The sequence below is a fragment of the Zootoca vivipara genome, chromosome 1 (genome assembly GCF_963506605.1).
Source record: "Zootoca vivipara chromosome 1, rZooViv1.1, whole genome shotgun sequence".
NCBI classification, from domain to species: Eukaryota; Metazoa; Chordata; class Lepidosauria; order Squamata; family Lacertidae; genus Zootoca; species Zootoca vivipara.
The window spans coordinates 29,899,812-29,923,355 of NC_083276.1; the positions used below are offsets into that span (position 1 = coordinate 29,899,812).

Consider the following 23,544-nt stretch of genomic DNA (forward strand, 5'->3'; position numbering starts at 1 on the left):
TCTTGTCATTTCTTCCGTTTTTACATGTTCAGCTGGTGGTTACACAATTAGGATAAAATAAATTTGGTCAGATTTCTTCACTATCATGATGGGCAATCCTCCACTTTGCATGTGGTTCAGAGACAGTTTCCAATATAGTTGGCAGGAAAACTACAACAGGCTCTAAGAACAACTTTTAATTTGGATACAGCAGGTGGCATTCAACATAGCATTACTCAGAGTGCATCCATTGAAATTAATTAACAATGTTAACATAGAATCATAGAGTTGGAAGAGACCACAAGGGCAATCCAGTCCAACCCCCTGCCAAGCAGGAAACACCATCAAAGCATTCCTGACAGATGGCTGTCAAGCCTCTGCTTAAAGACCTCCAAAGAAGGAGACTCCACCACACTCCTTGGCAGCAAATTCCACTGCCAAACAGCTCTTACTGTCAGGAAGTTCTTCCTAATGTTTAGGTGGAATCTTCTTTCTTGTAGTTTGAATCCATTGCCCCATGTCTGCTTCTCTGGAGCAGCAGAAAACAACCTTTCTCCCTCCTCTATATGGCATCCTTTTATATATTTGAACATGGCTATCATATCACCCCTTAACCTTCTCTTCTCCAGGCTAAACATGCCCAGCTCCCTAAGCCGTTCCTCATAGGCATCATTTCCAGGCCTTTGACCATTTTGGTTGCCCTCTTCTGGACATGTTCCAGCTTGTCAGTATCCTTCTTGAACTGTGGTGCCCAGAACTGGACACAGTACTCCAGGTGAGGTCTGACCAGAGCTCCATTAATTTCAACAGGTCAACTCTAAGTAAAAGTCAGTTGACTACTACCCAATGTTTTGTGAACATTGTTAAACAAAGAGTAAGAAAAGCAGATAGAAGCACTATATTAAATAAGAGTTTGGATTTGATATCCCGCTTCATCACTACCCGAAGGAGTCTCAAAGCGGCTAACATTCTCCTTTCCCTTCCTCCCCCACAACAAACACTCTGTGAGGTGAGTGGGGCTGAGAGACTTCAAAGAAGTGTGACTAGCCCAAGGTCACCCAGCAGCTGCATGTGGAGGATACATTAAAGTCAACCTTACTTTTTCACTTATTCCTTTATTAAATGCAAAAGCAAAATGAAAACGTTTAAGCATTATTTCCTCAAAGTAGCCAAAGACTCACACAGCCTGGCAACCCAGAAGGATATTCCAGAAAACTTTTTGTCTACAATTAAAATGAGCCTGAAATGTCTGTCAGTGAGAAAAAGAATTAGTGAGCTCTGCCAGGCCTTTCAGGATTTTTGGAAGGAAATGAATGCAAAGGCAAGAGACATCACCTCTCTTTTCAAGTGGTGCATATAGCCTTACTTGACACCCCACTGCACTTTGGCCCATTTTCTCCAGTCATGCTTCAGCTCTACTCAAACACAAAGACATATTATACTTTCATTTGGTTTATTCCCCCAGACACCCAGTGTAAGATATCTGTGATCCTCCCCCCCCCTTTATTTAATTACAGTGGTACCTCAGGTTAAGTACTTAATTGGTTCCGGAAGTCCATACTTAACCTGAAGTGTACTTAACCTGAAGCGAACTTTCCCATTGAAAGTAATGGAAAGTGGATTAATCCGTTCCAGGCGGGTCCGCGGAGTACTTAACTTGAAAGTACTCAACCTGAAGCGTACTTAACCCGAGGTATGACTGTATAGGCATTGGAGTTGGGGTGTTGGGAGTGATTTCCAGTGGACCACAGTATAGATAGAGGGCAACCCCAACCAAAAATACAGTGCTCGTGTGTTTAAGTGGATGCATTTCCTCGAATAAACATGGAAGTGGGCACGTGATCCTTTCCCATGTAAGAACTGCCTTAGTGGAGGAAGTATATGACCAGTGGTACAAGCAAACCCACTGATGGACACCCTCAGGGTCCACAATACGTGGACACCCTCCAAGTACCACAATCCTCCACCCTCCTTTCCAGGCTGGTTTGCACAAAACACAAATACGGTAGACTTACTCAACCTCACCACACACAAATAATGTATATTGTTTTCTAATATAGCACAAAGGACTCCATTTAGAAAAGCAATCTGAACTTCCTTAAAAAAGAAAGAAAAAAACAGCTTTGGCAGAGTTTGTAGTAAGCCTTTATGGACTGAACATCTGAAATAACCACATGCAGAAATGCATAAACATGGAGCTATTCAGGGGGGAAGCAGAATACCACAGGGAGCATGGTCATCAGCTAAAAAAATCTGCAGAGTAACAAAAGAAAGGCAGGTATAACTCCTGTATCAACACATAAGAAAGCACAGCTGGAAATGCGAACACGTCTTGCGACCAAATAGCCAATGACATGGCACTTTCAAAAAGGACTTCTGACCTGGTCACAACTCATCTGGGAGGTTCAAGTCACTGAGCAGCATCTTCCTTTATTTCCAGCACTCAAGCAAGTGTGCCATCACTTCTGTCATCAAAATTGCACCAACCACATACTAAAAAGGAAATATTAGCCGACTTGGGGAAGCACCAAAGTTTGCACAAATACAAACAAAGGGGGGTGGGGACTAAAGAGATGGGACTCAAAAGCATCCCAATGAGGGCTGAGCATGTTCACTGGACATTAAGTGCTGACTCACTGTTGGGGAGGGTGGAAAGCCAAAAGGGAGGAAGAAGGGAATGGAGAGACCTGGAAGAGAAGAAGGCTGGTTGACTGGGACAAGGAACTGGTTGACTGGGACAAGGAGCATGTTGCAGGGAGGGATTGTTGCAGGTCCAACCTGCGGCCTTTAAGTCAAACTGGCTTAATGTTTATCCTACAGTCTCTTTTTCCTTAACAGTGCAATCTTACCCATGTTTAAATGGAAAATTCCCACCGAGTTCAATGAAGCTCACTCACCGGTAAGTGGACCTAAAAGTACAGCCTCAGGGTCTGATTTCTAATGGCTACTGTCTAGGAGGAGAGACTCAGGAACCAAACAGGTTTCCAAGTGTGGGGAAACCATACGTGAGTAAGCACCACTCAGATCAAAGGGACACTCCAGAGCAAGGTAGGAACAGAGCAATGTAGTTGGAATATCAAACAAACACATTTAGCAATACCAGTCACCTGAATTTCAAAAGTTCTCCACAATTTGCTAAGACACAGAAACCTGCCAAAGTGAACTTGAGAATCAAACCCCCAACAAAGGATAGCAGTAACATTTTTTTTTAAATTAGTTGCCCGGGGTCAGCTGAAGGCAGCATGGGAAGATGCTGTGAAGCTCCTCCTCCTGCCTCCCAGGAACAGCGTCATGGCCAAGGGGAGACCAAGAGGGTCCCATCCATCAGTCAGAGAAGGAGCAGTTGCAGAACACCTGCTATCCCCTTGCAAGCAGAAAGGATGCTCCATTCCAAATGCCAGCTGCACTGGGACCTTGCTTTACATCAACCAAGGAACAAGAGCCCCCAAAAGACTATTCAATAAGGAAATATCAACAAGCAAATAAATAAAAAGAAAATGGCCTTAACTCAACTAGAGAGAAATGCCTGCTTATTCTTCACCACTTTGTTCTGGCCTTAAAGACCTTATTTCCTTCCTCTACTTTTCCCATCCTCTCCCCTTCCCTGCTGTGTCTTTGTAAGCCTGGTAGCAATGCCCCTCCCTCCCTCTCTTTTTAATGTGAACTTCTTTGGGAAACAAAGACGTTTCTGAAAAGCAGCATTAAGATATAGTAAAATAAATAATCACACCTGTTTTGCTGGCTACTACTAGACCCACAGGGGCAGACGACACATGGCTACACTCTATTTCCTCCTCACCAGGGAGATATTTCAGCCATGTAAAACTCATACAAAATGGTAATGCCTGCAGCTATGTGATGAAGCCTTACCAGAACGGTGCTTGTTCCACAAATCCCACTGTCAGCCATATGTATGGACAGCAGCCTTGAGCAGAGGAGAGGAAGTCCCTGGTACATGTGGGTTCTGGGGATTGGATGTGTCATTGCCATAAATGCAACCAATCCCAAAAATAAGTGCACTGCAGTCAGGCCCAAGCTAAGCGCCAACAGATGTGCTAGAGAAAGTGGTATGCAGTCTATTTGTGTCTCAGTGTTGCTTCATTCCCCCTCAGGCTGGCATCTAGTTTTACAAACCCAGTCATTTCTTCAGGAGCCACACCTCTGCTGGAATAAAACACACACTCCACTTTCTCCCCTGGACTTTAGAAGCAATTCAATGGTCAATGGCAAATCTGGAGTGCCTCCTGTAATTAGAACATTCCACTTCATTCAGCCATATGGTTGCATTGGGGTTTGTCCCACAAACCACTATGGCCTCCCCTGCCCCCCTCACATTAAAGCTTTGCCACCTCTTGGTTAAGGGTTTGTGGGAGATCCAGACCAACACCCTGCTTTTGTTTCTGCCTCCCCATCTTATCTTCCTAACAATCTTCCCCTCCCATCTCATCTTCATCTCATTCACAGGCAATAAAGCATAAAAATGAATCCCTTCACCTTCCATTTATGCTACAGCGGGCATCTTTGGCAAATGAATATTATAATGAGCCCTAGTTGGCCTTGTTGTCCTATAAAATCTCCTTTTTGCTCTCACCTAAGAATCCAGATTCTAACACCCACCACGGCAAGAGTAAGAAGGGAAAGCAAAGAAGATCAAAGCTCTCCAGGATGCTTTGGAGTTGTTAAAATCCACAACAAGAGAAACTCAGCTAGAATGTACCGTATTTTCCTGTGCATAAGACGCCCCCATGTATAAGACACCCCCTATTTTGGGGGACTCCAAATTGAGAAAATGGGGGGAAATTGTATTCGTGTATAAGATGACCCACAATTTTGAACTTAGTTTTTAAATTAAGAAACCTAGTCTTATACACGGAAAAGTACTGTATATTGCACATCAAGAAATGTACCACTGATGCTAAGAGGATGCCAATACTAAGATCTGTTGTATTTTTGTGCATTTCAGGGGTCCCACAAGCCTATACTGTAGATACTTTCCTCTCACACATGGGTGCTGATGTGGCCACCTTGCACTCTGGAAATAGAATATTTGACTATAAAACTGACTTGCCTTGCAGGATTGTTGTAACATTCGCAACTCGATAGTGCTCATGAAGCACTTTGAACACTATGCAAAGATTAGGCATTACTGTTCCTTGGCCACCTTCATTTATTTATATTATATATTTCTCTTTGAAATGTTTTCTGGTATTTCCTGGGAAAATTCCATTGCCAAACCCTTGCCCAGCTCATTTCAGTCTCCCTCCATTGCCAGAATCAAATGCACATCCTAGTTCAGTTCAATACTCAAATAAAACTTGTCTTTCATATGCAGACTTTTGCCCCTCCTGGGCTCACATTCAGGGCAAAGTTAAAGCAGCAAGGTAATAATAATAATAATAATAATAATAATAATAATAATAATAATAATAATAATAATAATAATTATTTTATTATTTATACCCCACCCATCTGGCTGGGTTTCCCCAGCCACTCTGGGCGGCTTCCAACAGAAAAATAAAATAAAATAATCGATTAAACATTAAAAGCCTCCCTAAACAGGGTTGCCTTCAGATGTCCTCTAAAAGTCTGGTAGTTATTTTTCTTTTTGATATCTGGTGGGAGGGCGTTCCACAGGGCGGGTGCCACTACTGAGAAGGCCTCTGCCTGGTTCCCTGTAACTTGGCTTCTCGCAGCGAGGGACCCGCCAGAAGGCCCTCGGCACTGGACCTCAGTGTCCGGGCAGTGCGATGGAGGTGGAGACGCTCCTTCAGGTATACTGGACCGAGGCCGTTTAGGATGAGTTAATCTAGCTGGCTAGCAGGAATTTATAGTCACAATATGTGAGGGACATAATATAAGGACACTACAAATGTATGTGTGAATGTTCTGAAAAGCATATTGCAATTATCCAATGCACTTTTCTTTGGCTCAGCATATACGGTAACCCTCAAAGCCGGCGAGGAGGTGAAGCAATTTGCCTCAGGCAGTAGATCCAACCTGTGCTTTGCCATTGTGCCACTGCCAGCCCACTGCCCATGCTGCTGCTACAACGTCCTTGCCCTCACTGCTATTGGTGCACCTTCACCACTGCCGCTGCATCGTACAGGCAGTGAGGGTGCAGCTGCAGACAAGGGTGCAATTGTGGTGGTGAGGCCGGCAACAGTGTGGGCACAACACTGGGGGTAGGGAGGGGGCCTGGATTGGGGTGTGTATGTCAGGTGGCGGGACATTTCGCCTACAGTGGCAAAATGTCCAGGGCCACCCTTCCAGCCCGTGTATATTTTATCAGTTCAATAACATATAAAATAATATAATATAATATGCAAGAACTTAAAGGCAGTCTCTGCCGAACACCATTACCATTTATGGCTTCATTTGCAGAAATTACATCTAGTTTAATGTGGCACCAAAGCCCTCTTTGGATAGCCACCAAACATAAGTCAAACATGTTAGGTCACAGCAAACTTTCTCTTTGAAAAAACTACAGTACCAGACAAATTATTATTCTAAACAAAATGACAGCGTAGCTGAAAGGCAGAGGGCTACTAAAAACATTATGAACAGCTCAAGGAACAGTACTCTGTGATATCGCATCAAACATTTCATAAGAGATACTATCCAGACTTTTGTCCTTGAAACAAAAGCAAAGTCTGAAAGATGTGTCTAACATACCACGTCCCCAATGGCAACCCAAACACATTGTCTCCCTATCTCAGTGTTTGCATTCTGGGTTTAAGGTCAAGATACTTAGCTGGAGAGCAGGGAAGCAAAAGGAGTCTCATAGATCCCTCTTGCAACATCGTGTGTGGTGCGTTCCAAGAAATCGTGTGATAACTTAAACAATGAAAAAAGCACAAGTGGGGATTATTTAGAATGGGGCAAACATGCTAGCTGACAAGCCTTTAGAATAAATGTTGGTAATTAGATGTTATCTTGCGTATCTTGGGCTACCTGAACCAGGGAAAATTGTGAAAGATAGAAAGGCAATCCACTGATTCCTTCTCTTTCAGTAACTTTGTTGTTGTTTAGTCGTTTAGTCGTGTCCGACTCTTTGTGACCCCATGGACCATAGCACACCAGGAACTCCTATCTTCCACTGCCTCCCGCAGTTTGGTCAAACTCATGTTCGTAGCTTCGAGAACACTGTGCAACCATCTCATCCTCTGTCGTCCCCTTCTCCTTGTGCCCTCAATCTTTCCCAACATCAGGGTCTTTTCCAGGGAGTCTTCTCTTCTCATGAGGTGGCCAAAGTATTGGAGCCTCAGCTTCACGATCTGTCCTTCCAGGGAGCACTCAGGGCTGATTTCCTTAAGAATGGATAGGTTTGATCTTCTTGCAGTCCATGGGACTCTCAAGAATCTCCTCCAGCACTTTCAGTCACTACTTGTTGGCAAAGAAGATCACTTCCTTTCAGGCTTTACTTACTGTATGTTCTACAAGTTCAGTATCAGCAGAAGTGGATTTGGGGGAGGGAGGGTGACTGGTTCTGGTGCACTTGGTGCCAACACTACAGTACGCTGCAGGGCTTTGCAATTATAATGTAGTGAATTGAGCAAAATGGGAGATAAGAGGTGGGAGGAGGAGGAGGAAAATGCAGCAACAGCTGGCATCACATGCCCCCTTCACTCCCGCCGTAGATGGCGCCCAGCATGGGACAAGACTGCTCTGTCCCCGAGGAGAAAAGCGCCGCAGTGTGAGGGAGAGGGAGGGAGGGAGAGGGAAAGAACATGCGTACTGGCGAGCCACGCAGGGATTCCTGGACCGCCCATGGGCCAGATCTAGAAGGCAATTGGGCCTGATCTGGCCTGCGGGCCTTAGTTTGCCGACCCCTGCTCAAATCCCATAGAAAGGTTCTATCTTTGAGTTCTATTTGACCTGTTTGTTTGTTTGTTTCCCTCTCCCTCCCTCCCTCCCTCTCTCTCTCTCTGCATGTGTGCATTTCAAGACAACTCTGACAGAGGAACTGTTCAGCTGCTTAGGTCTCTAACAGCTCAAACAGTTTTACAAAGTTAAGTGTCTCTGCTATGAAGAGCCATTTAAAATGCATCAATGGTACTTGTTGTGAGAGATCATTCTTAAGGACATGCAATTTCAGTCCGGTGAGACAAGCACACTTATCTCCTTTCAAATGTGTACAGCGATCTTCACCATCACCTTCATATGGAAACATTTGCTTCCAACGACACTGACTTTTAATGATCACAGCCATTATTACGCATATATCTTCTGCATATGCAGAACTCAGGAATACTGCCTGAAAGCCAAGGCATCTTCTTATTGTGCAATATCAGCATCAGGCACTTCCCTTTTGCCTTCAGCAATCCACACCTGTGAAGGGGGAGAACCTGAACACAGAGCATTCTTATACAGAAGCTGGAGGGAAACTTATTTTATTTGCTCTTGTTCAGCTCCGTAATATCCTGATTTTAGAAAATAAAATGATTGAGCACAGGAGATGCTATCAATAATATTCTGTCTAGGTCAAACAACTGGAGAGCAGCAAGCTTGGTAGGAAAATAAAGAGAGATTTTCATGTAAGAGGATCCATCAAGTTTGCAGGAGTACTAATACATCCCCTATGGTGGCCATTCATTGCAAAGAAAATGTTCCAAATACAAGCGATTATAAAGTAGCTTTGTTTGTTTGTTTGTTTGTTTGTTTTGTTGCCCACCTGACTGGAAGCACACTTGTCTCCTTTCAAATGTGTACAGCAATCTTCACCATCACTTCCAACAAATTATAAAACAACAGTAAAATATCAAACATTAAAAACCTACCTGCCTCTACCTATTCTGACAGAAACATGGGCTTTCATACTGCTTTTGTTTGTTATTATGTTATGCAATTTTTGTGTTTTTTAGTATAAACTGCCTTGTGGTCCTCACTATCTTAACAACAGATGGTTTAACAGAGTGTGATTCACCTAATGAGCCCTTGGCAAGGACTTCTGCTTCCCCAAATCTCCTCTTCTCAGGCACCCACTCAAACTGGCTTGCTGTGGGCAGGAAGGGGAGGAGAGCATTTCAACTAGCTAGCTAGCTAAAACACTTGCACTGACAGAAGGATCAGAAGAGCATATTGCTGAATTCAACCCATAGACTTTGAGGGTTGGAGGGATATTTGCATGATCTTATATTTAAACTGAAGGTCTTAGTTTCACAGTGAGGCTAACCACAAATGCAAAGGCAGGAGAGACCTGCGATTCCCTCTTAAAAGCGGCAAACGTGTGTGGGAATTCCCTTTGATGCAGCAGAATCAGCATTTAGGGAGACATCACGAGAGCAAGGGTAGCCAATGCTGTGGTCGCAGATGATGAGAGTTGTTGGCCTAGAGCATCTGCTGGATTCCACAATGTCTACCCCGTGGAAGAATAGAGAACATTGAACACTTCCGCCACATGCACAAACAAACTCACCAGAGACAATTGTACTTTGATGTACACGTACATTTCCTTTATTTCCCCCTGCCCAGGAAGCCACTTTTTTGATAACAATGCCAATTTTGAAAGGAGGGGGAAGTATAGAGCTCAGATCTGTTGCCAGTACTGTATCACAAGAGAGCCACTAATTGTTTTTTACTGTCTTTACTGATAATTTTAATATTTATCAGAGTAGAGGTTTTACTACAATCATGCAGTATTATAAATGTTGGTTTAAATATACAGTATATATATTGGAAACCAGTAAGACATATGAAGTAAAATAAAAGGGGGGACTGCACAAAATAACTGGATTGTTATTTTAACTTCATAACAAAGTTCTGAAAATTCAGTAACAATAAAAATCTGGAAAACCACCATATGCTGTTCGAAGAGCGTGAAACACTGTTCTAGACTTCTGCTGTTTGCTAGGAAAGGTACAGTGGTACCTTGGTTTGCAACCATTTTGGATTACAACCCCGTCAAACCCTGAAGTGTGTGCCCCTTTTTTTTGGATTACAACCTATTTCTGGGGATTACAACCATTATTTCTTTTGAGGCCCCATTGGTGAAAGTGTGCCTTGGGTTACAACCTGTTTTGGTTTACAACCGGACCTCTGGAACGGATTATGGTTGTAAACCAAGGTATCACTGTACTGAACTTTAGCAGAAGCACATCCCTAGGGACAGTAATGGGCTGGATGAGGATGAATAAATGGAAGCTTAAACAAGATACATGCACTCCCCATAGCTGTCAGGTTTTCCCTTTTCTCGCAAGGAAGCCTATTCAGCATAAGGGAATTTCCCTTTTAAAAAGGGAGAACTTGACAGCTATGGCACTCCCAGTCAGGAAGGATGCAGACTCTGGAATAGGGATTCAGCCTGTTTTGGATGGGGTAGTACTCACCTTGAAGAATCAGACTCACAGCCTGAGCATCCTCCTGGGTTCTGCCTCGCACCAGGATGCCCAGGATGTGCCAGGATCACTTATGCCTAATTTAGGCACTTATGCCTAATTTAGGCTGGTGCACCAGCTATGCACATGCCTGAGGAAGTATAGCAACACATGTCTTACATCTAGATTTACTTCAACCTTTGAATACAACAAGTCAGGGTCTGGCCAGATACTCTTCCCCCAACAGGGATGGGCGTTTATTAAACCTCTCATTAACAGTCATGTGTAGCACCTTTAAAACTAATCACATTTTGCTGCAATCTTGCTTACCAGAGTCAGAAAGTAATTTCAGTGGGCTTTACTTCTAAGTAAACATGGGAAAGGGTGTATAGTTACTGTGACATAAACCCACTCCTGCCCATATAAGATTTTGTCACAATAAAACATGTTTGCTAAGCTGTTGTGATTAGTGTACTGATTAATGAACTGAAGTGAAGTTCCAGAACTTCTGCAATATATTCTGGTTGAGTGCGATCCTATACATGTCTACTCAGAATGAAATTCCATTGAGTTAAATGGGCACGGGCATAAGATTGCAGACTAAGTTCTACCACTGAAAGGAATGTGCTGTCAGATACAAGAGGCACATAATTATCTGGACATTTTGAAACAGTGGAGCAGGGATGGGAGTTGTATTAATCTAACCTGATAATCTTTAAGGTTTCACAAGTAACTTCTATTGTTTGTTGCAATACATAGAAATGAAACCATAATTCTAATTGCAAAAGAGAAGGCAATTTTTTATCTGCTGGCTTACTTTTGATACAGGTGTTTTCTGTTTTCCTCTAAATTGTACATCTCTGACAGTGGAATTTTGTATACTGTACATTTCTTATCAGAGAAAAGCCCCAATGAGTTAAAAGGAACTTGCTCCCACGTAAGTGCTCATAGGGTAGCAGTTTATGTTACCTCTAAAGTAAGCCTCCACTGTTTCTCTGCAGATATGGAGAGGAAGGGGAGGAAAATGGGTCCAGGGATTAGCAGTCACCACTGAGTAAGTGGTAGGGTCTTCTTAGTGGATGCACCAATAACACAGAACACCTTGCCCCACGAAGCTGGAGTCAGTGCCCTCTCTCCACTGTTGCTTTCCACTGGTTAGTGAATCCTTTATGCTAGCAAGCTTTTAGCCTACAAAGTAGATCAGAGGTGGGGAACCTGTTTGGCTCCACAGGCCAGGTCCTCATCAGGATTGGTCTCTCAAACCAAATCTGAGAGATGGGTGGCCTGCCTGTAAATCATCTGATATCACAACGGCATCATGTTATTTGGTGTTTTGAAGTCCCAAAGTCGGAACATCAAAGCACATTGGTAAAATTGGGGGGGGGGTATTTTTGCCGGAGTTTCGATTCAACCCCCTTCCTGATCACAGAGGTTTCAATGCAAAGTGACTTTTTCAGGCAAACTAACCACGATTTAACACCAACACCACCCTGCTGACCAGCTGATGAACTAAGTGTACCATCCTGTTGCATTATCTGTGAACACCAGTTCTCTGCAGGGAACTAGTGCACACCACCAATGAATAATTGAACACCACCACCCCTGCCCACCAGCTGACACCCACCGATCAGTGTGATGCTAGCTGATTGGCAGGGGAACAAGAACTCCAGATGGGTCAATGGCAAATAGCAATTTGGGTTTGCTCTGGAATGTCCTTTCTAGGCATGGGGCAAGCAAAAACATGGATGAGCCCTCTCAAGATCAGATGACTACCTCCTTTCCTCTAACCCCCCTCATCTATTTCTCTCCCACCCTGCACTACTGAACAAGATGGAAATTGTTAGTATTATTTAATTTGGTGGTCCTCAAACCATGTTTCCCCATGGACCACTGCTAAGAATATTGGTGGACCACTCAATTATTCTTGTCTGTTGTAGCAATTATAATGGTGCTAGATGCTGTATGATTTGTAATTGTATTTTTGATCGCTTCTTTCGTTTCAATATGTTGGAGAAGGTTCAACGTACTTTGTCCCTTCTGTGCCCCCCCTAATTTATTTATTTTGATGGTGTTGTCACTGCAATGACATGACAACTTGCTCAATTGATCTGAAAGACTGAAAGAGGCACCTGGACACATAGTGGCTGCTTTGGTGGCGAATGCAGAATGACTAATACAAAAACGGGCCCCCATTAAATGTGCTTTAAATGGAAGGTGTGGGTGTGACCAGAGATCCCTGTAGAGATCAAGTGACCACTGACAACAGGGCACTTTCCCTTTCTTTTTACCCTGGCATTACCTGATTGTAGATATTTGAGTTTTATATTAGTTGTGGCTGTTGCAGCTGAACTGCTGTACAGTAGTTTAATCACGTTGAGATTCATACATTTATAAACAAAAAACTGTAGCTAAGTTTTGAAAGACACAATTTGAATTCTATAAACTTCAACCTGCAACACAACAAAGTACAATATAAGAAATACAAATGCAATACAAATGCAATTAAAAATCAATGCAAATACTGTAGTAAAAGGCAACGGATGCACCATCTCCCATTTTCAGATACACTATGAAGGATCTGAGTAAAGCTTGTGGACTGGACAGCTGGTGATCTGTGGATCATAACTTGGGAACCCGTGGCTTAATGCGTACCCGAATATTTTGCTACCTACCTGGTTACCAAAGACAGCGATGGAGCAGGCACTGGAGACTTCCCGGGACCCAAACCAGACGGAAGCGATGTGGGACGGCATGCCCAGGATGAAGACTTGGGCCAGCGAGCAGACGACCTGTCCCAGGACGGTGACCGGGAAGAGGTGGGGCTTCGTGCTGCCCGTCTTCACCCAGGCGCCCACGCAGTTGAGAGCGGAGCCCACCAGGGCTATGAGGCGCAGCCCCTTCTTGTCGAGCAGCCAGGCGACCGGGAAGAGCAGCGGGATGTAGACGATCATGTAGCACATGGAGAGCCAGTCGATGGCGAAAGGGGTCACGTCGTAGAAGCGCGCGAAGACGACGCTGATGCTGCCGTACTGAATCCACTGGAAAGCGTTGCAGAACGAATAGGCGCTGAAGAGGAACACGATCGCCCAGCGCCGCCGCGTCAGGCGCACCTCCGGCAGAGACCCCGGCGCGGACCCGTTGGGCGTCTCGGCGTCCGCCAGCTCAGACTTCGCCTCTTGCAGCAGGTCGGGCTCGGCTCGGTACCCCGGCGGCCGCTTCTCCCCGAGCTCCGGCTCCCCGCTCACCATAGCGGCCGAGGAAGTGCGCGCTGAGCGACAAGTTCCTCCTCCGACTGCGGGACACCAGCGGCAGCAAGCGCCACCAGCGCGGGCTCGGGGATCCCTCGCTCTTCCCTCAACCGACAACCCCGGTGCAGAGAGCGCCCCCCACGCGCACGCCTCGCCGGACTTTCTCTTACGCTCACCTTTCGTGGCTCATGTTGCCAGCTCAAGGTTTGCCTCCACGGCACACGTCACCACGCCCCGCCCACCGAGGCGCGTCAGCCAGAAACCACCTCGGCCCGCGTTGGAAGGAGCTACCTGGACGCCCACCACCACGCCCCTCCGGGCGCGGATTGGCTGCCTGCCCCCCGCCCCTCTGCGCTGCTTCCTGCTATTGCTATGGAAACTCTCTCAGTCCCGCGAAAAAGCCTGGGGAGGGGCACAGAAAGTGGCGCAGGCGCCCCACGACGGTCCCGTCCGGGAGTCTGCAGCCGCGCGGCGTCGTTAGCGTTGCTCCCTGCGCGAGAATCCCGCAGCCTCCGGGAAAGGGGGGTAGGGGTGGGCCTGCCAAGCTCTTCTCCCACCTTCCGTTCCAACCGTCGCGCCCAGAGCGCGGGAACCTTTTAAGGGAGAGGGTAGCCGGCTCTGTGCATGTAGATAGTAACAGATGCTCATTGCATTATTTTTAGTTTTAAAATATATTATCCCTTTCTAGAACAATGTGGTGCTGATTCCCAAGTTAATACAGTTCGCATCAGGACAGCAGAAACAAACTCTTGTTCTTGTGGTCCTGATGGTGCTCTGACGGAAGTGAATACAGAGTGAAAAACAGCACATGCTGAGAGTATTTATTTACCTTTAACCAGGGCTGGCAAACTGTTATTTGTTTCCTTTTTGCTGTAACATATCAAAAATGTAGAAGCACTTGTAAAGCATGGTGAGGAGGCGGAGAAGAGAAATGCTCACGGTGAAGTAATAAACATGGCTGTCTTAAAGCCCCACCCATATCCCCCACCGACCATTGAGTCCAGAGTTTAAAATTCCCTAGCTGCACCACTGCAGTAAGTTATGCACCGAAAAGAAATTCCATTGATACAGCTTTTCAGCAGCATAAAGCAGAACATTGTAGTGCAATGGTGGAAAGAGCCTTCTGACCTCAGTTGAAGTCGGTAGCACTTGCTCTTTTTGCAAAAGGGCATTATATCATAGAACAGAGTTTCATAAAAACTGAGTGAAATGCTATACAAGCACCTTCAGTTGGGGGACTAGGGCTCTGTACAAAGAGAGCAGCAGCAACCGACAAGTCAATAACAGCTTCAGCAGAGAACTGGGTCAGCTCCTACTGCAAAACATAACACTTGGCTTCTGATGCAAACAAAAGAGCATGTTCTCCCGCTCTTGTGATGGGGAGGAGGAGCATCAAATGCAGCTGCGGACATTTTCGGCATCTTTTACACTGTGGTCCTAAGCATATTTATTTGGAAGCAAGTGTCATTGATCTCAGTGGAACTTAATACACAATCTAGGAAGTAAGGGTTGCAGCCTTGTAAGTTCAAACTGAATCCAGAGAAGATGGAGGTACGGTTAGTAGGTGGTTCATCTGCCCTGATAAATTGTGTTGAGTTTGTTCTGGAAGGGGTACATAAAAGATGAATAAAGTACATAGTCTGGGCACTTGCAGACTGTCTCTTTCCCCCGCCAGGTGAGATTCAATCGCATCTTGGCCAACTCTCACTGCACAATTAAAGCTGATTTGGGAGCGCTTGCAAAACAAACCCACTTCCCCGAAAGATCAGACTTATATTGAAAAGGAAAGTAAACAGAAAATGCACTGGAAGGTGTAGGATAACACATCATCCAATCTCCACACAAATAAATCAGGATAAATGCTCATTAGAGAGCCAGCACATAATCAAATCTCTCTGCAAACAAATCAGGCTGAATGCTCATTGAACAGGTAATCTAGAAGCAAACTCTGTCGCTGGAGGCATAGAGTGCTTCTCTAACATAGAGTGCTATCCAATAGATTAGGCTAGACTAGGGGGACTGAGCTAGTCCTTGTTTTGGGAAGGAGGCAGCAGGGTTCCAGCATTCTGTCTGAGACCACAATGTTGTGTGTGCGACATTCCCTCCCCCCCACCGCCCTGATAAGCTGGCGCCTCTGGCCCTAACTGTTCCCCTATGCAACATTTCAGTGCACGCCACTGTAGAGAAGCATTTGTGATTTGTAGGTAGCTGGTTCTGCAAGAAGTTAAGGATTAAAATATATAAATTCAGAGTTGATAAGCCAACTACGGACCCTAAAAACCATTAACTAATGTCAATGGCATTAGTTTGATGCATTCTCTGTTTATAGCTCATTTATGGGCTAGAACCAATTTGGAAAGGCATTTTACTAGCTGTAATGGATAAACATCATGAGGAATAGGCTCTGCAGGTAAGAAAGGTCAATTACCTTTCCAGTATTAAACAGTCAGTTCAAACTTCATCTGGCATGCAAGCACAATAATAGCATATGAACGATTTATGAGCTGGACAGGTTTAACATGTTCTACTGTAACAAGTCTATAAAATGGTTTTGCATGCATATTGGGTTGGTTTGCATGCATCTTGGGCAGGTGTTGCATCTTGGAACTGAAGTCTAGGGTTGCATATTTCAAATGCAAAATTCTAGGCCTGGTTCTTTGTGTGATTTACTTTAGTGAGATTAGACCCCTCTTTCTAGTTGTGACAGAAAACTCGTTACTTAATCCCAGTTGTGTGGAATCTTTGGTCACCCATGGTTAACTCCCTAGTCCAGGGGTTGAGAACCTGAAGCCTGAAGGCAGGTGGGAGAAGCATGGAGGGAATGGGGGGGGAGCCAAAATGGACAGAGTGATGGGAGGAGGTGTGAGTGAAAGCCTTCTACTACTGTATGATTCAGGCCTCTGGCAAAAGTGGCCTGTCCCTCCCCTCTCCCCAAAGCCCATTGGGTAAGGAGAGACTGTGTGTCAAGCGATGGCCCCACTTACTTTTGTCTCCAGCCATCCCTATTATTGGCTTTGTTGGGATGTAAGGTTGAGTCTTATGCAACAAACCCACTTTTTGCAGTAAGGAAAGTGATGAGTAAGGAAAGCACTGGAGGGTGTCTGACCTCCCCTCAAAGAAATCAGAATGTAGCCAATGTTGTGTAACCTCTCAGCAAAAAAATCAGGCAGAATGCTCAATAGCAGGTCCAGTGACCATCATAGATAGGTTAGCTTGGCCACAAGCATCATTTCCTATTCCTAAACTAGGATATTATTTAGTTTTCATGTCAGATGTTTGAACTTAAATTCACTTCTTGTGACTTTAAGGACAAATAACACACTCAAGAGCCAAGAAAACACATTGTAGGCCCCTGCAGCACAGAATCACCTCACTCTTGACCTGTAGCCAAACCAGATGTGCCCTACACAGCTGCGCCCATGGCCTTCCTTCTCCCCCTTGTGCTTTCAAATTAAGTGGAGAGACATTTATTATTATTTTCATGCCCTAAATTGCACTGTGTTCTACACTCAGGAAAGGGTCTTATGCCAAAGGCTTGCAATTTGAGCGCATCATCAACACTATGCACATACCCAGTGTTTTTCAGCCATATACTCCAGGGCACCCTGTGCTCAGACAGATATAAAATGACAGGTGGGCATGAGGAGAAAATGCAACAAGTCAATAGCACTCTTTCTGCTCCAGAGGACTGGCACAAACAAAACTCACTTGTGCTTCCCTGGGTAGCAGACCTTTTAATCAGGATCTCCTGTGCAAGTAAACAAAATATTGCTTCTAAGGCCCACGAATAAAGAAAAAGCGTACACTTCTCCCCTCACTACCATCTCAAGGCCAAAAGGACTCCCAGCTCAGCCTGCAAGGGCATTGCCATGAGAGGGAGAAATGAGTGTAGATTGTGCTAGAGAATGCTCATGCAAACATATTTCCCTGTTATCTGTGTTGGTTTCCCAGATCTTGTGAGTTTTGCTGAAGCTGTTTGGAAGAAATATTAGAACAGAGCATTATGAACTGTAAGCTGCTCATCCAGGCACTCCTCTAGAATAAAGACATGAAGCGCTTGTACTGGAAACTTAATGACACTCTTCGCCAGCCTGATGCCCTCCAGCAGAGGCACCAGCTCCTAGGGCAGTGATGGGCAACCTTTTGAGCTTGGTGTGTCAAAATTCGGAAAAAAACCCCGAGCGTAACTCGGTTGGTGTGTCACTTTGAGAAAAAAACCATAATTTCGTGATATTTATAGTTAATTAACAAAAATGTATAATTGTAATATATAACTGTATTTAATGAACCCAAAACTAATTATTTAACCAAACCAAACTAAAAAACCCTTATTTATCACAAAGTGCCCAGAGTTTTTGGGGGGAGCTGCTGACCAAAGTTTTGGAGGGTTTTTTGGGGGGGTGCAAAAGTTGCTTTGCTTTTGGGGGGATGCCCCAAAGCTGCTGAGCTTTTGGGGGGTAAAGAGAACAGAAATAAATGATGAATAATACCTTTGCTGGAACTAACATGCAGCACCGACATACGGTAGTCTGCCAAAGCACCAAAAACCCCAGCACAGAACGGGTTAAAAAACGAACGCTGTTACATCCAATCATAGTCTGCCAAAGCACCAGAAAAAAACAGCACAGCACAGAAAGGGTTAAAAAACCAATCTCTGGCTACCAGCAACGACAACAACGAGGCAAGCATGGCATGGCTTCAGTGGCTGGCTTCTCCAACCACACATTTCTCACTCCTGCTGCAGTAGGAATGCAGTAGGGAATGTCCTAGAAGGTAGCTTATACCTGACAATAGTTTCAGCTCAAAGGAATTACATCACTATTTGTTCAGAAAAAAATAGAGAAATGTTCAGAAAGAGATAGGGCAAATGCTGGCATCGTGTGTGATGCACACAGCCTGAAAGAACATGAGCAGCAGGGCTTTTTTTCAGCCAGAACTTGGCTTAACTCAATTCCGGCGCCTCTCAGGTGGGCACCATTGCCATTATAAGAGAACAAGGGTGGTGTTCATGGCAAGTTCCAGCACCTCTTTCTAGAAAAATAGTGCTGGTGAATAGTGATATAAATTCCTTACAAACTTTGAAAGAAGGTGATTGGGTGATTGATGGGAGTGTCCCTGACTTTGATCACATCTGGCCAGGTTAAAAATAGGGTAGATGCCCCATTAAATGAAAACAACTTATATACATATGCTGATGAGCTAAGCAGCTGTGCAGAGTACAAACTCTGAGCCAAGTGGCAGGATGTGATGAAGCAGGGGTAAAGGTTGTAAAACATTCGTGAGGTGGTCAGCCTATTTCCCTGCACATAATTAAGAGTGCATACTCAAGATAAGAACATAAACATTGCCTCACTAGCTCAGGTCAAGGTCCATCTTGCATTCTGCCGCCAACAGCGGCCTACCTTAGGAAAGCACACATATGTGAATATGACAGCCATTGTCTTTGATCCCACTTTCTGGAAGCTGGAGGTATACTGCTTCCAAACATGGAGGGTTCACTCTAAGCCACTGATGCAGTGTTCATTCATCTCCAACCCAATTTCCAAACACATCTAAGTTAGCAGCCTTCATCACCATCTCATGGCATTAAATTTGGCAAAGACTTACCAAATTTGAAGGCTCTAAAAGGACTTTAGACAAATTCACAGGGGTGGGGGAGGCTATCAGTGGCTATGTGCAAGGACTTCCACTTCCTCAACAGGGCTTTCCTGCCTCTCCCTCCTCAAGCACGCACAATTTCCTGGGGGTGGGGTTTCAGGAGAACCCCTGGAACAGTGTATAGCAAGAGAACAGAGGGGGTTGGTCATTCCTTCATGCAAGCCCAAATGCTTGCCTTGATGGAGCAATCATCTTAGCATGACATTGCATTCTTCACAACACCTCCGAATCCTAGTTGCTTGGAGTCACACTTGATAGTCCACTGTGAGAATACAATGTTCGGTTAGAAGGGCCTTGGACCTAACCCAGCAGGGGAATCTTCTTATGTTCTTATATTGGTACATTCACTATGCGTTATATGTGCTTCCTTTTTCCTGAACCTACTGCCAATCAGGTAGGTAGTTTGTTGGTCTGGCGTGATCTGAGCTTCTTGTGGTGATGGAATGTGTTGGAAATTCCAAGGGAGCTCAGTGGAAGGAAAAGGCCAGAGGTGGGAGTAGGCTGGGAAGCAGCATAATGTGATTAAAGTCCAACAAGCCACATATTGTAAAACAAGAAATTCTTTGCAGCTGAGGAGTGGGGATTTTTTTGAAGATAAGTGAGATGAAGGATTCACTTTAGTGCTGCTCTCTTTTTTTTCTAGACCAGAATTACCGCAGAAACCTGATTGATTGCCTTCCAGCTTTTTGCGATTATGTCATTTTGTTCTTCAGCACGGGCTCTTCAAATATTCTGACAGATTATTACAAAACCTTTCACTAATAGGGTATGTAGAAGGAGTTGGTGGTGGTGTAGAAGGTAATTAATTATTGTAAAAAAAAAAGTAGTAGTAGTTTCATCTGCATTATTTTATTACATGGTTGTTGTACCGAGAGCTGCCTTGAGTGTTCAGAAATGGAATACCATAAAGGCAGATAAATCTATTGTGTTTCAGACCAATAAACTATTTAGAGGGTTAGAATTATCTGTCTGCCTTTACCACTTCGAATCTGATTTATCTTTCTGTTTTCTACCTCAGGTCAGGCTGCCTAGTGCAGGAACATTCTGTAAAGGTGAGGAAACCCAGTGGTCAGTGATTATGAAGAAATGAGTCAAAACATTGGGATTCTTTATGGAGAGGACAATGGGGAGAGCTAGCAGGAGATCAGCAGAGACTCCTCTTCCATTAGAGCTGCAAGGATTAGGGAAATTCTCTCTTACACTTGAAAGCAGGTATATAAGCAAGGCTGACCCAAGACATTTTGCTGCTCGAGGTGAAGGACAAGATGATTATTGGCCCACATTCCATGTACAGAAGTCAGCTGGACTTGCAGTTGGGTTTCACTTCCACACTCGTGACAGGGCCGCATCCTGCACCAGAGGTGGGGCAGCAGGGAGTGCAGGGCAACCCACAGCGCTCTTCTGCAACACCTTGCTGGCCCCATCTATGCCCCACTGTGGCCTGACTCTACCCAATGGTAGGGCCTGCCCTGCTCAAAAAGAATAAAGGGAAAATCCCATATGATCTAGCTGCCGAAAGTGGTTTTATGTCCATGTTTTAGGGGGTGAACAAATAATCAGGCTATTTACTAATTACTTATCTTAACTACTCTTCATCCTGCTGTTGTATTTGCAGTTTGTACAGGCTGAGCTGGCATTCTAATTTGCATGATGGAGGAAGGACCAAAAGCTCATCTCCCCATGCACATATGTGAGATGGGTCTTCTGCGTATCTGGGATTACCTGATCCCTCCCCCCTTTTTATAATGAAATTGAAACTTAAAGCAAATGTCACAAATGAAAATCATGTGATTGCAAGTAACCATTATCTAAACAGATTGTGTTGAATCAAAAATACACACTTCCTTTGGAGTGAACTCCACTGAACTCAGTGAGACTTGATTCTAAGTTAAGGTGTACTTACAGTGTAGGATTCCATTGTTTAAAAGTTCAGCACTCTGGTTGTTAATACTGCAGTTCTCCTTAGAGCCAATAGATGTCAGCATTTGCAACAAAGGCTGCATTTTGTACTACTGTATGCTTACTTGAAAGCTGGCCATCCTGGCATCAGGGGAACTTATTCTCTAGTCTAGAGAATGTGGTTAGGATAAGATCTGCAGTAGGGTCTTCCTCTAGTCCTCCTCAACTCCTCCCTCCACCATTGACACAGATTCCAAATTTGCTCCTCCAGCAGGGAAATTAACCCCCTAGTTTTGCACCTTCTTTACATTCCCTCTACCTTTATTCTCACACTGACCAGTCTCCTGGGTTTTTTAACTCGTTGTATGCTTGCTTGCTTGCTTTACTCCATTGACTCGAAGTTCAAATCCATCTGATCTCCTGATACTTGGGCTCCTGGCATTACACAATGACATCGCAACAGCCTCTTCATTCAGTATGAGCATTGCTTACTATACAAGGCCTCGCCTTACGAATTCCAAAAGGGCCGTAGGCCTGATACAGCATGCTCTTCTTAAATTCTTAACTCTGATCTCTGGCTTCTAATCCCACAAGGAATACTTGCCTCAGAATAGGGGGAAGGGCCATCACTAATAGTGTATTCACATACTTTGAATATACAGTGGTACCTCTGGTTAAGAACTTGATTCGTTCCGGAGGTCCGTTCTTAACCTGAAACTGTTCTTAACTTGAAGTACCACTTTAGCTAATGGGGGCCTCCTGCTGCCGCCGCGCCGCCAGAGCACAATTTCTATTCTCATCCTGAAGCAAAGTTCTTAACCTGAGGTACTATTTCTGGGTTAGCAGAGTTTGTAACCTGAAGCATTTGTAACTTGAAGCGTTTGTAACCTGAGGTACCACTGTAAGAGGTTCCAGATTCAATCCTTACATTGCTACAGTGGTATTTTAATTATTTTTATATATAAATAAGCAAAGAAACAAACTTCAGGTAGGACCGAGAAAGACTCCTGTCTGAAATCCTAGAGAGTCACTGGCTGTCCGTCAATGTACCTACCGTATACAATACTTTGCTAGATGGACCAAATAGGGCAGCTTCCTAATATGCCCACCTGAAGTGGCTTTTTAAAAAAATATTTTTAGGCAGGGCTTCCCACTAGTAGTTTTTGTATGAGTGCCTTATAGTTCCCCTCCCTCTACTATAAATGGGTATTTCAAAGGTCCAAGGGACATTTCATGGGGCTTTCCATCCCCACTTGTCCCCATGATTCTGGGCAGATGCGGGGAATACTGTATATTTTATAGCTAGGGGCCACAATCCCTTCTGGGCAATGTTCTACGGGCCACATGCCAGGGATGTGTGGGGCCAGAGCCTCAAGAGGGCAGAGCAATGAATGCAAATTTTGCCGTGGGTTAAACCACAGAGCCTAGGGCTTGCCGTGATCGGCGGTTTGAATCCCCACGACGGGGTGAGCTCCCGTTGCTCAGTCCCAGCTCCTGCCAACCTACCGGTAGCAATTCGAAAGCACATCAAAGTGCAAGTAGATAAATAGGTACCGCTACAGCGGGAAGGTAAACGGCGTTTCCATGCGCTGCTCTGGTTCGCCAGAAGCGGCTTTGTCATGCTGGTCACATTACCTGGAAGCTGTACGCTGGTTCCCTCGGCCAATAACGTGAGATGAGCGCCGCAACCCCAGAGACGGTCACGACTGGACCTAATGGTCATGGGTCCCTTTACCTTTACAGTAGGCTAGTCAGTGTCTACACCACCTCTCTCTTCACCTTCGAAGGAAGCAAGAGGACCGATCAGAGTTCAATGACGAAATAAGAGAAAGCACTGGGGGGGGGCAAAGCAAATTTGGTAGGCGGTGCAACTGGGAAGTGGGTGTGGCCTGGAGAGAGTCTTTGAGGGCCAGTTAGAGAGCCTTAGAGAGATCCACCCCTGCTTTTCATATCTACTATGCAAGGCAAATGAGAGATCACTGGGTTGGGTGTGGAGGGAAAACCTTGGTGATAAGAGCTTTTTTTTTTAGTTTTGCCCAAAGTTGCCATTTTCGTATTCCATATGGGAATTATGGCAACCCAAGGACATTTTTTTTATGCAACAATAGTATTTGCTCCACGGCAGGAGAACAATATGTTCTCTGTTTATCAAAGCTTCTCACACAAGACCCTTTCTGGACAAAAAAACCAAGTGTGGATGTTATTCTACCAAAGAATGCTGCGGCTCAGAATTTCCACAGCCTCGAATCCTCCTCAGATCACAAAAATCACTGAGAAAACTAGTAAGATAGGGAATGGGAGCAGCTGCTTAATACACACAAGCAGGCATCAGGAATTTAGCAGGCTTCTCACCCCACCTTCCCTAACATGGGTGTAGCTAGGGGGGGCAGGGAGGGGCAGCCGCCATCCATCAAGTAAAACAATAGAAGTGCTTAACTAACGAGAGA

General features: G+C 44.8%; 1 protein-coding gene across 3 annotated transcripts in view; it reads right to left on the reverse strand.

Moving 5' to 3' along the window:
- Positions 1-13,773, reverse strand: part of FLVCR2 (FLVCR choline and putative heme transporter 2) — a 228,292-nt gene extending 214,519 nt beyond the window's left edge. For all 3 annotated transcript variants that reach the window (XR_009557326.1, XM_035108211.2, XM_035108203.2), the window contains exon 1: positions 12,965-13,773. Coding sequence is in view for 2 of the 3 variants with exons in the window: in XM_035108211.2 (XP_034964102.2) it covers positions 12,965-13,540 (576 nt within the window). In the remaining variant the exon portion in view is untranslated. The remainder of the gene's footprint in view (positions 1-12,964) is intronic.
- Positions 13,774-23,544: the final 9,771 nt, after the last annotated feature.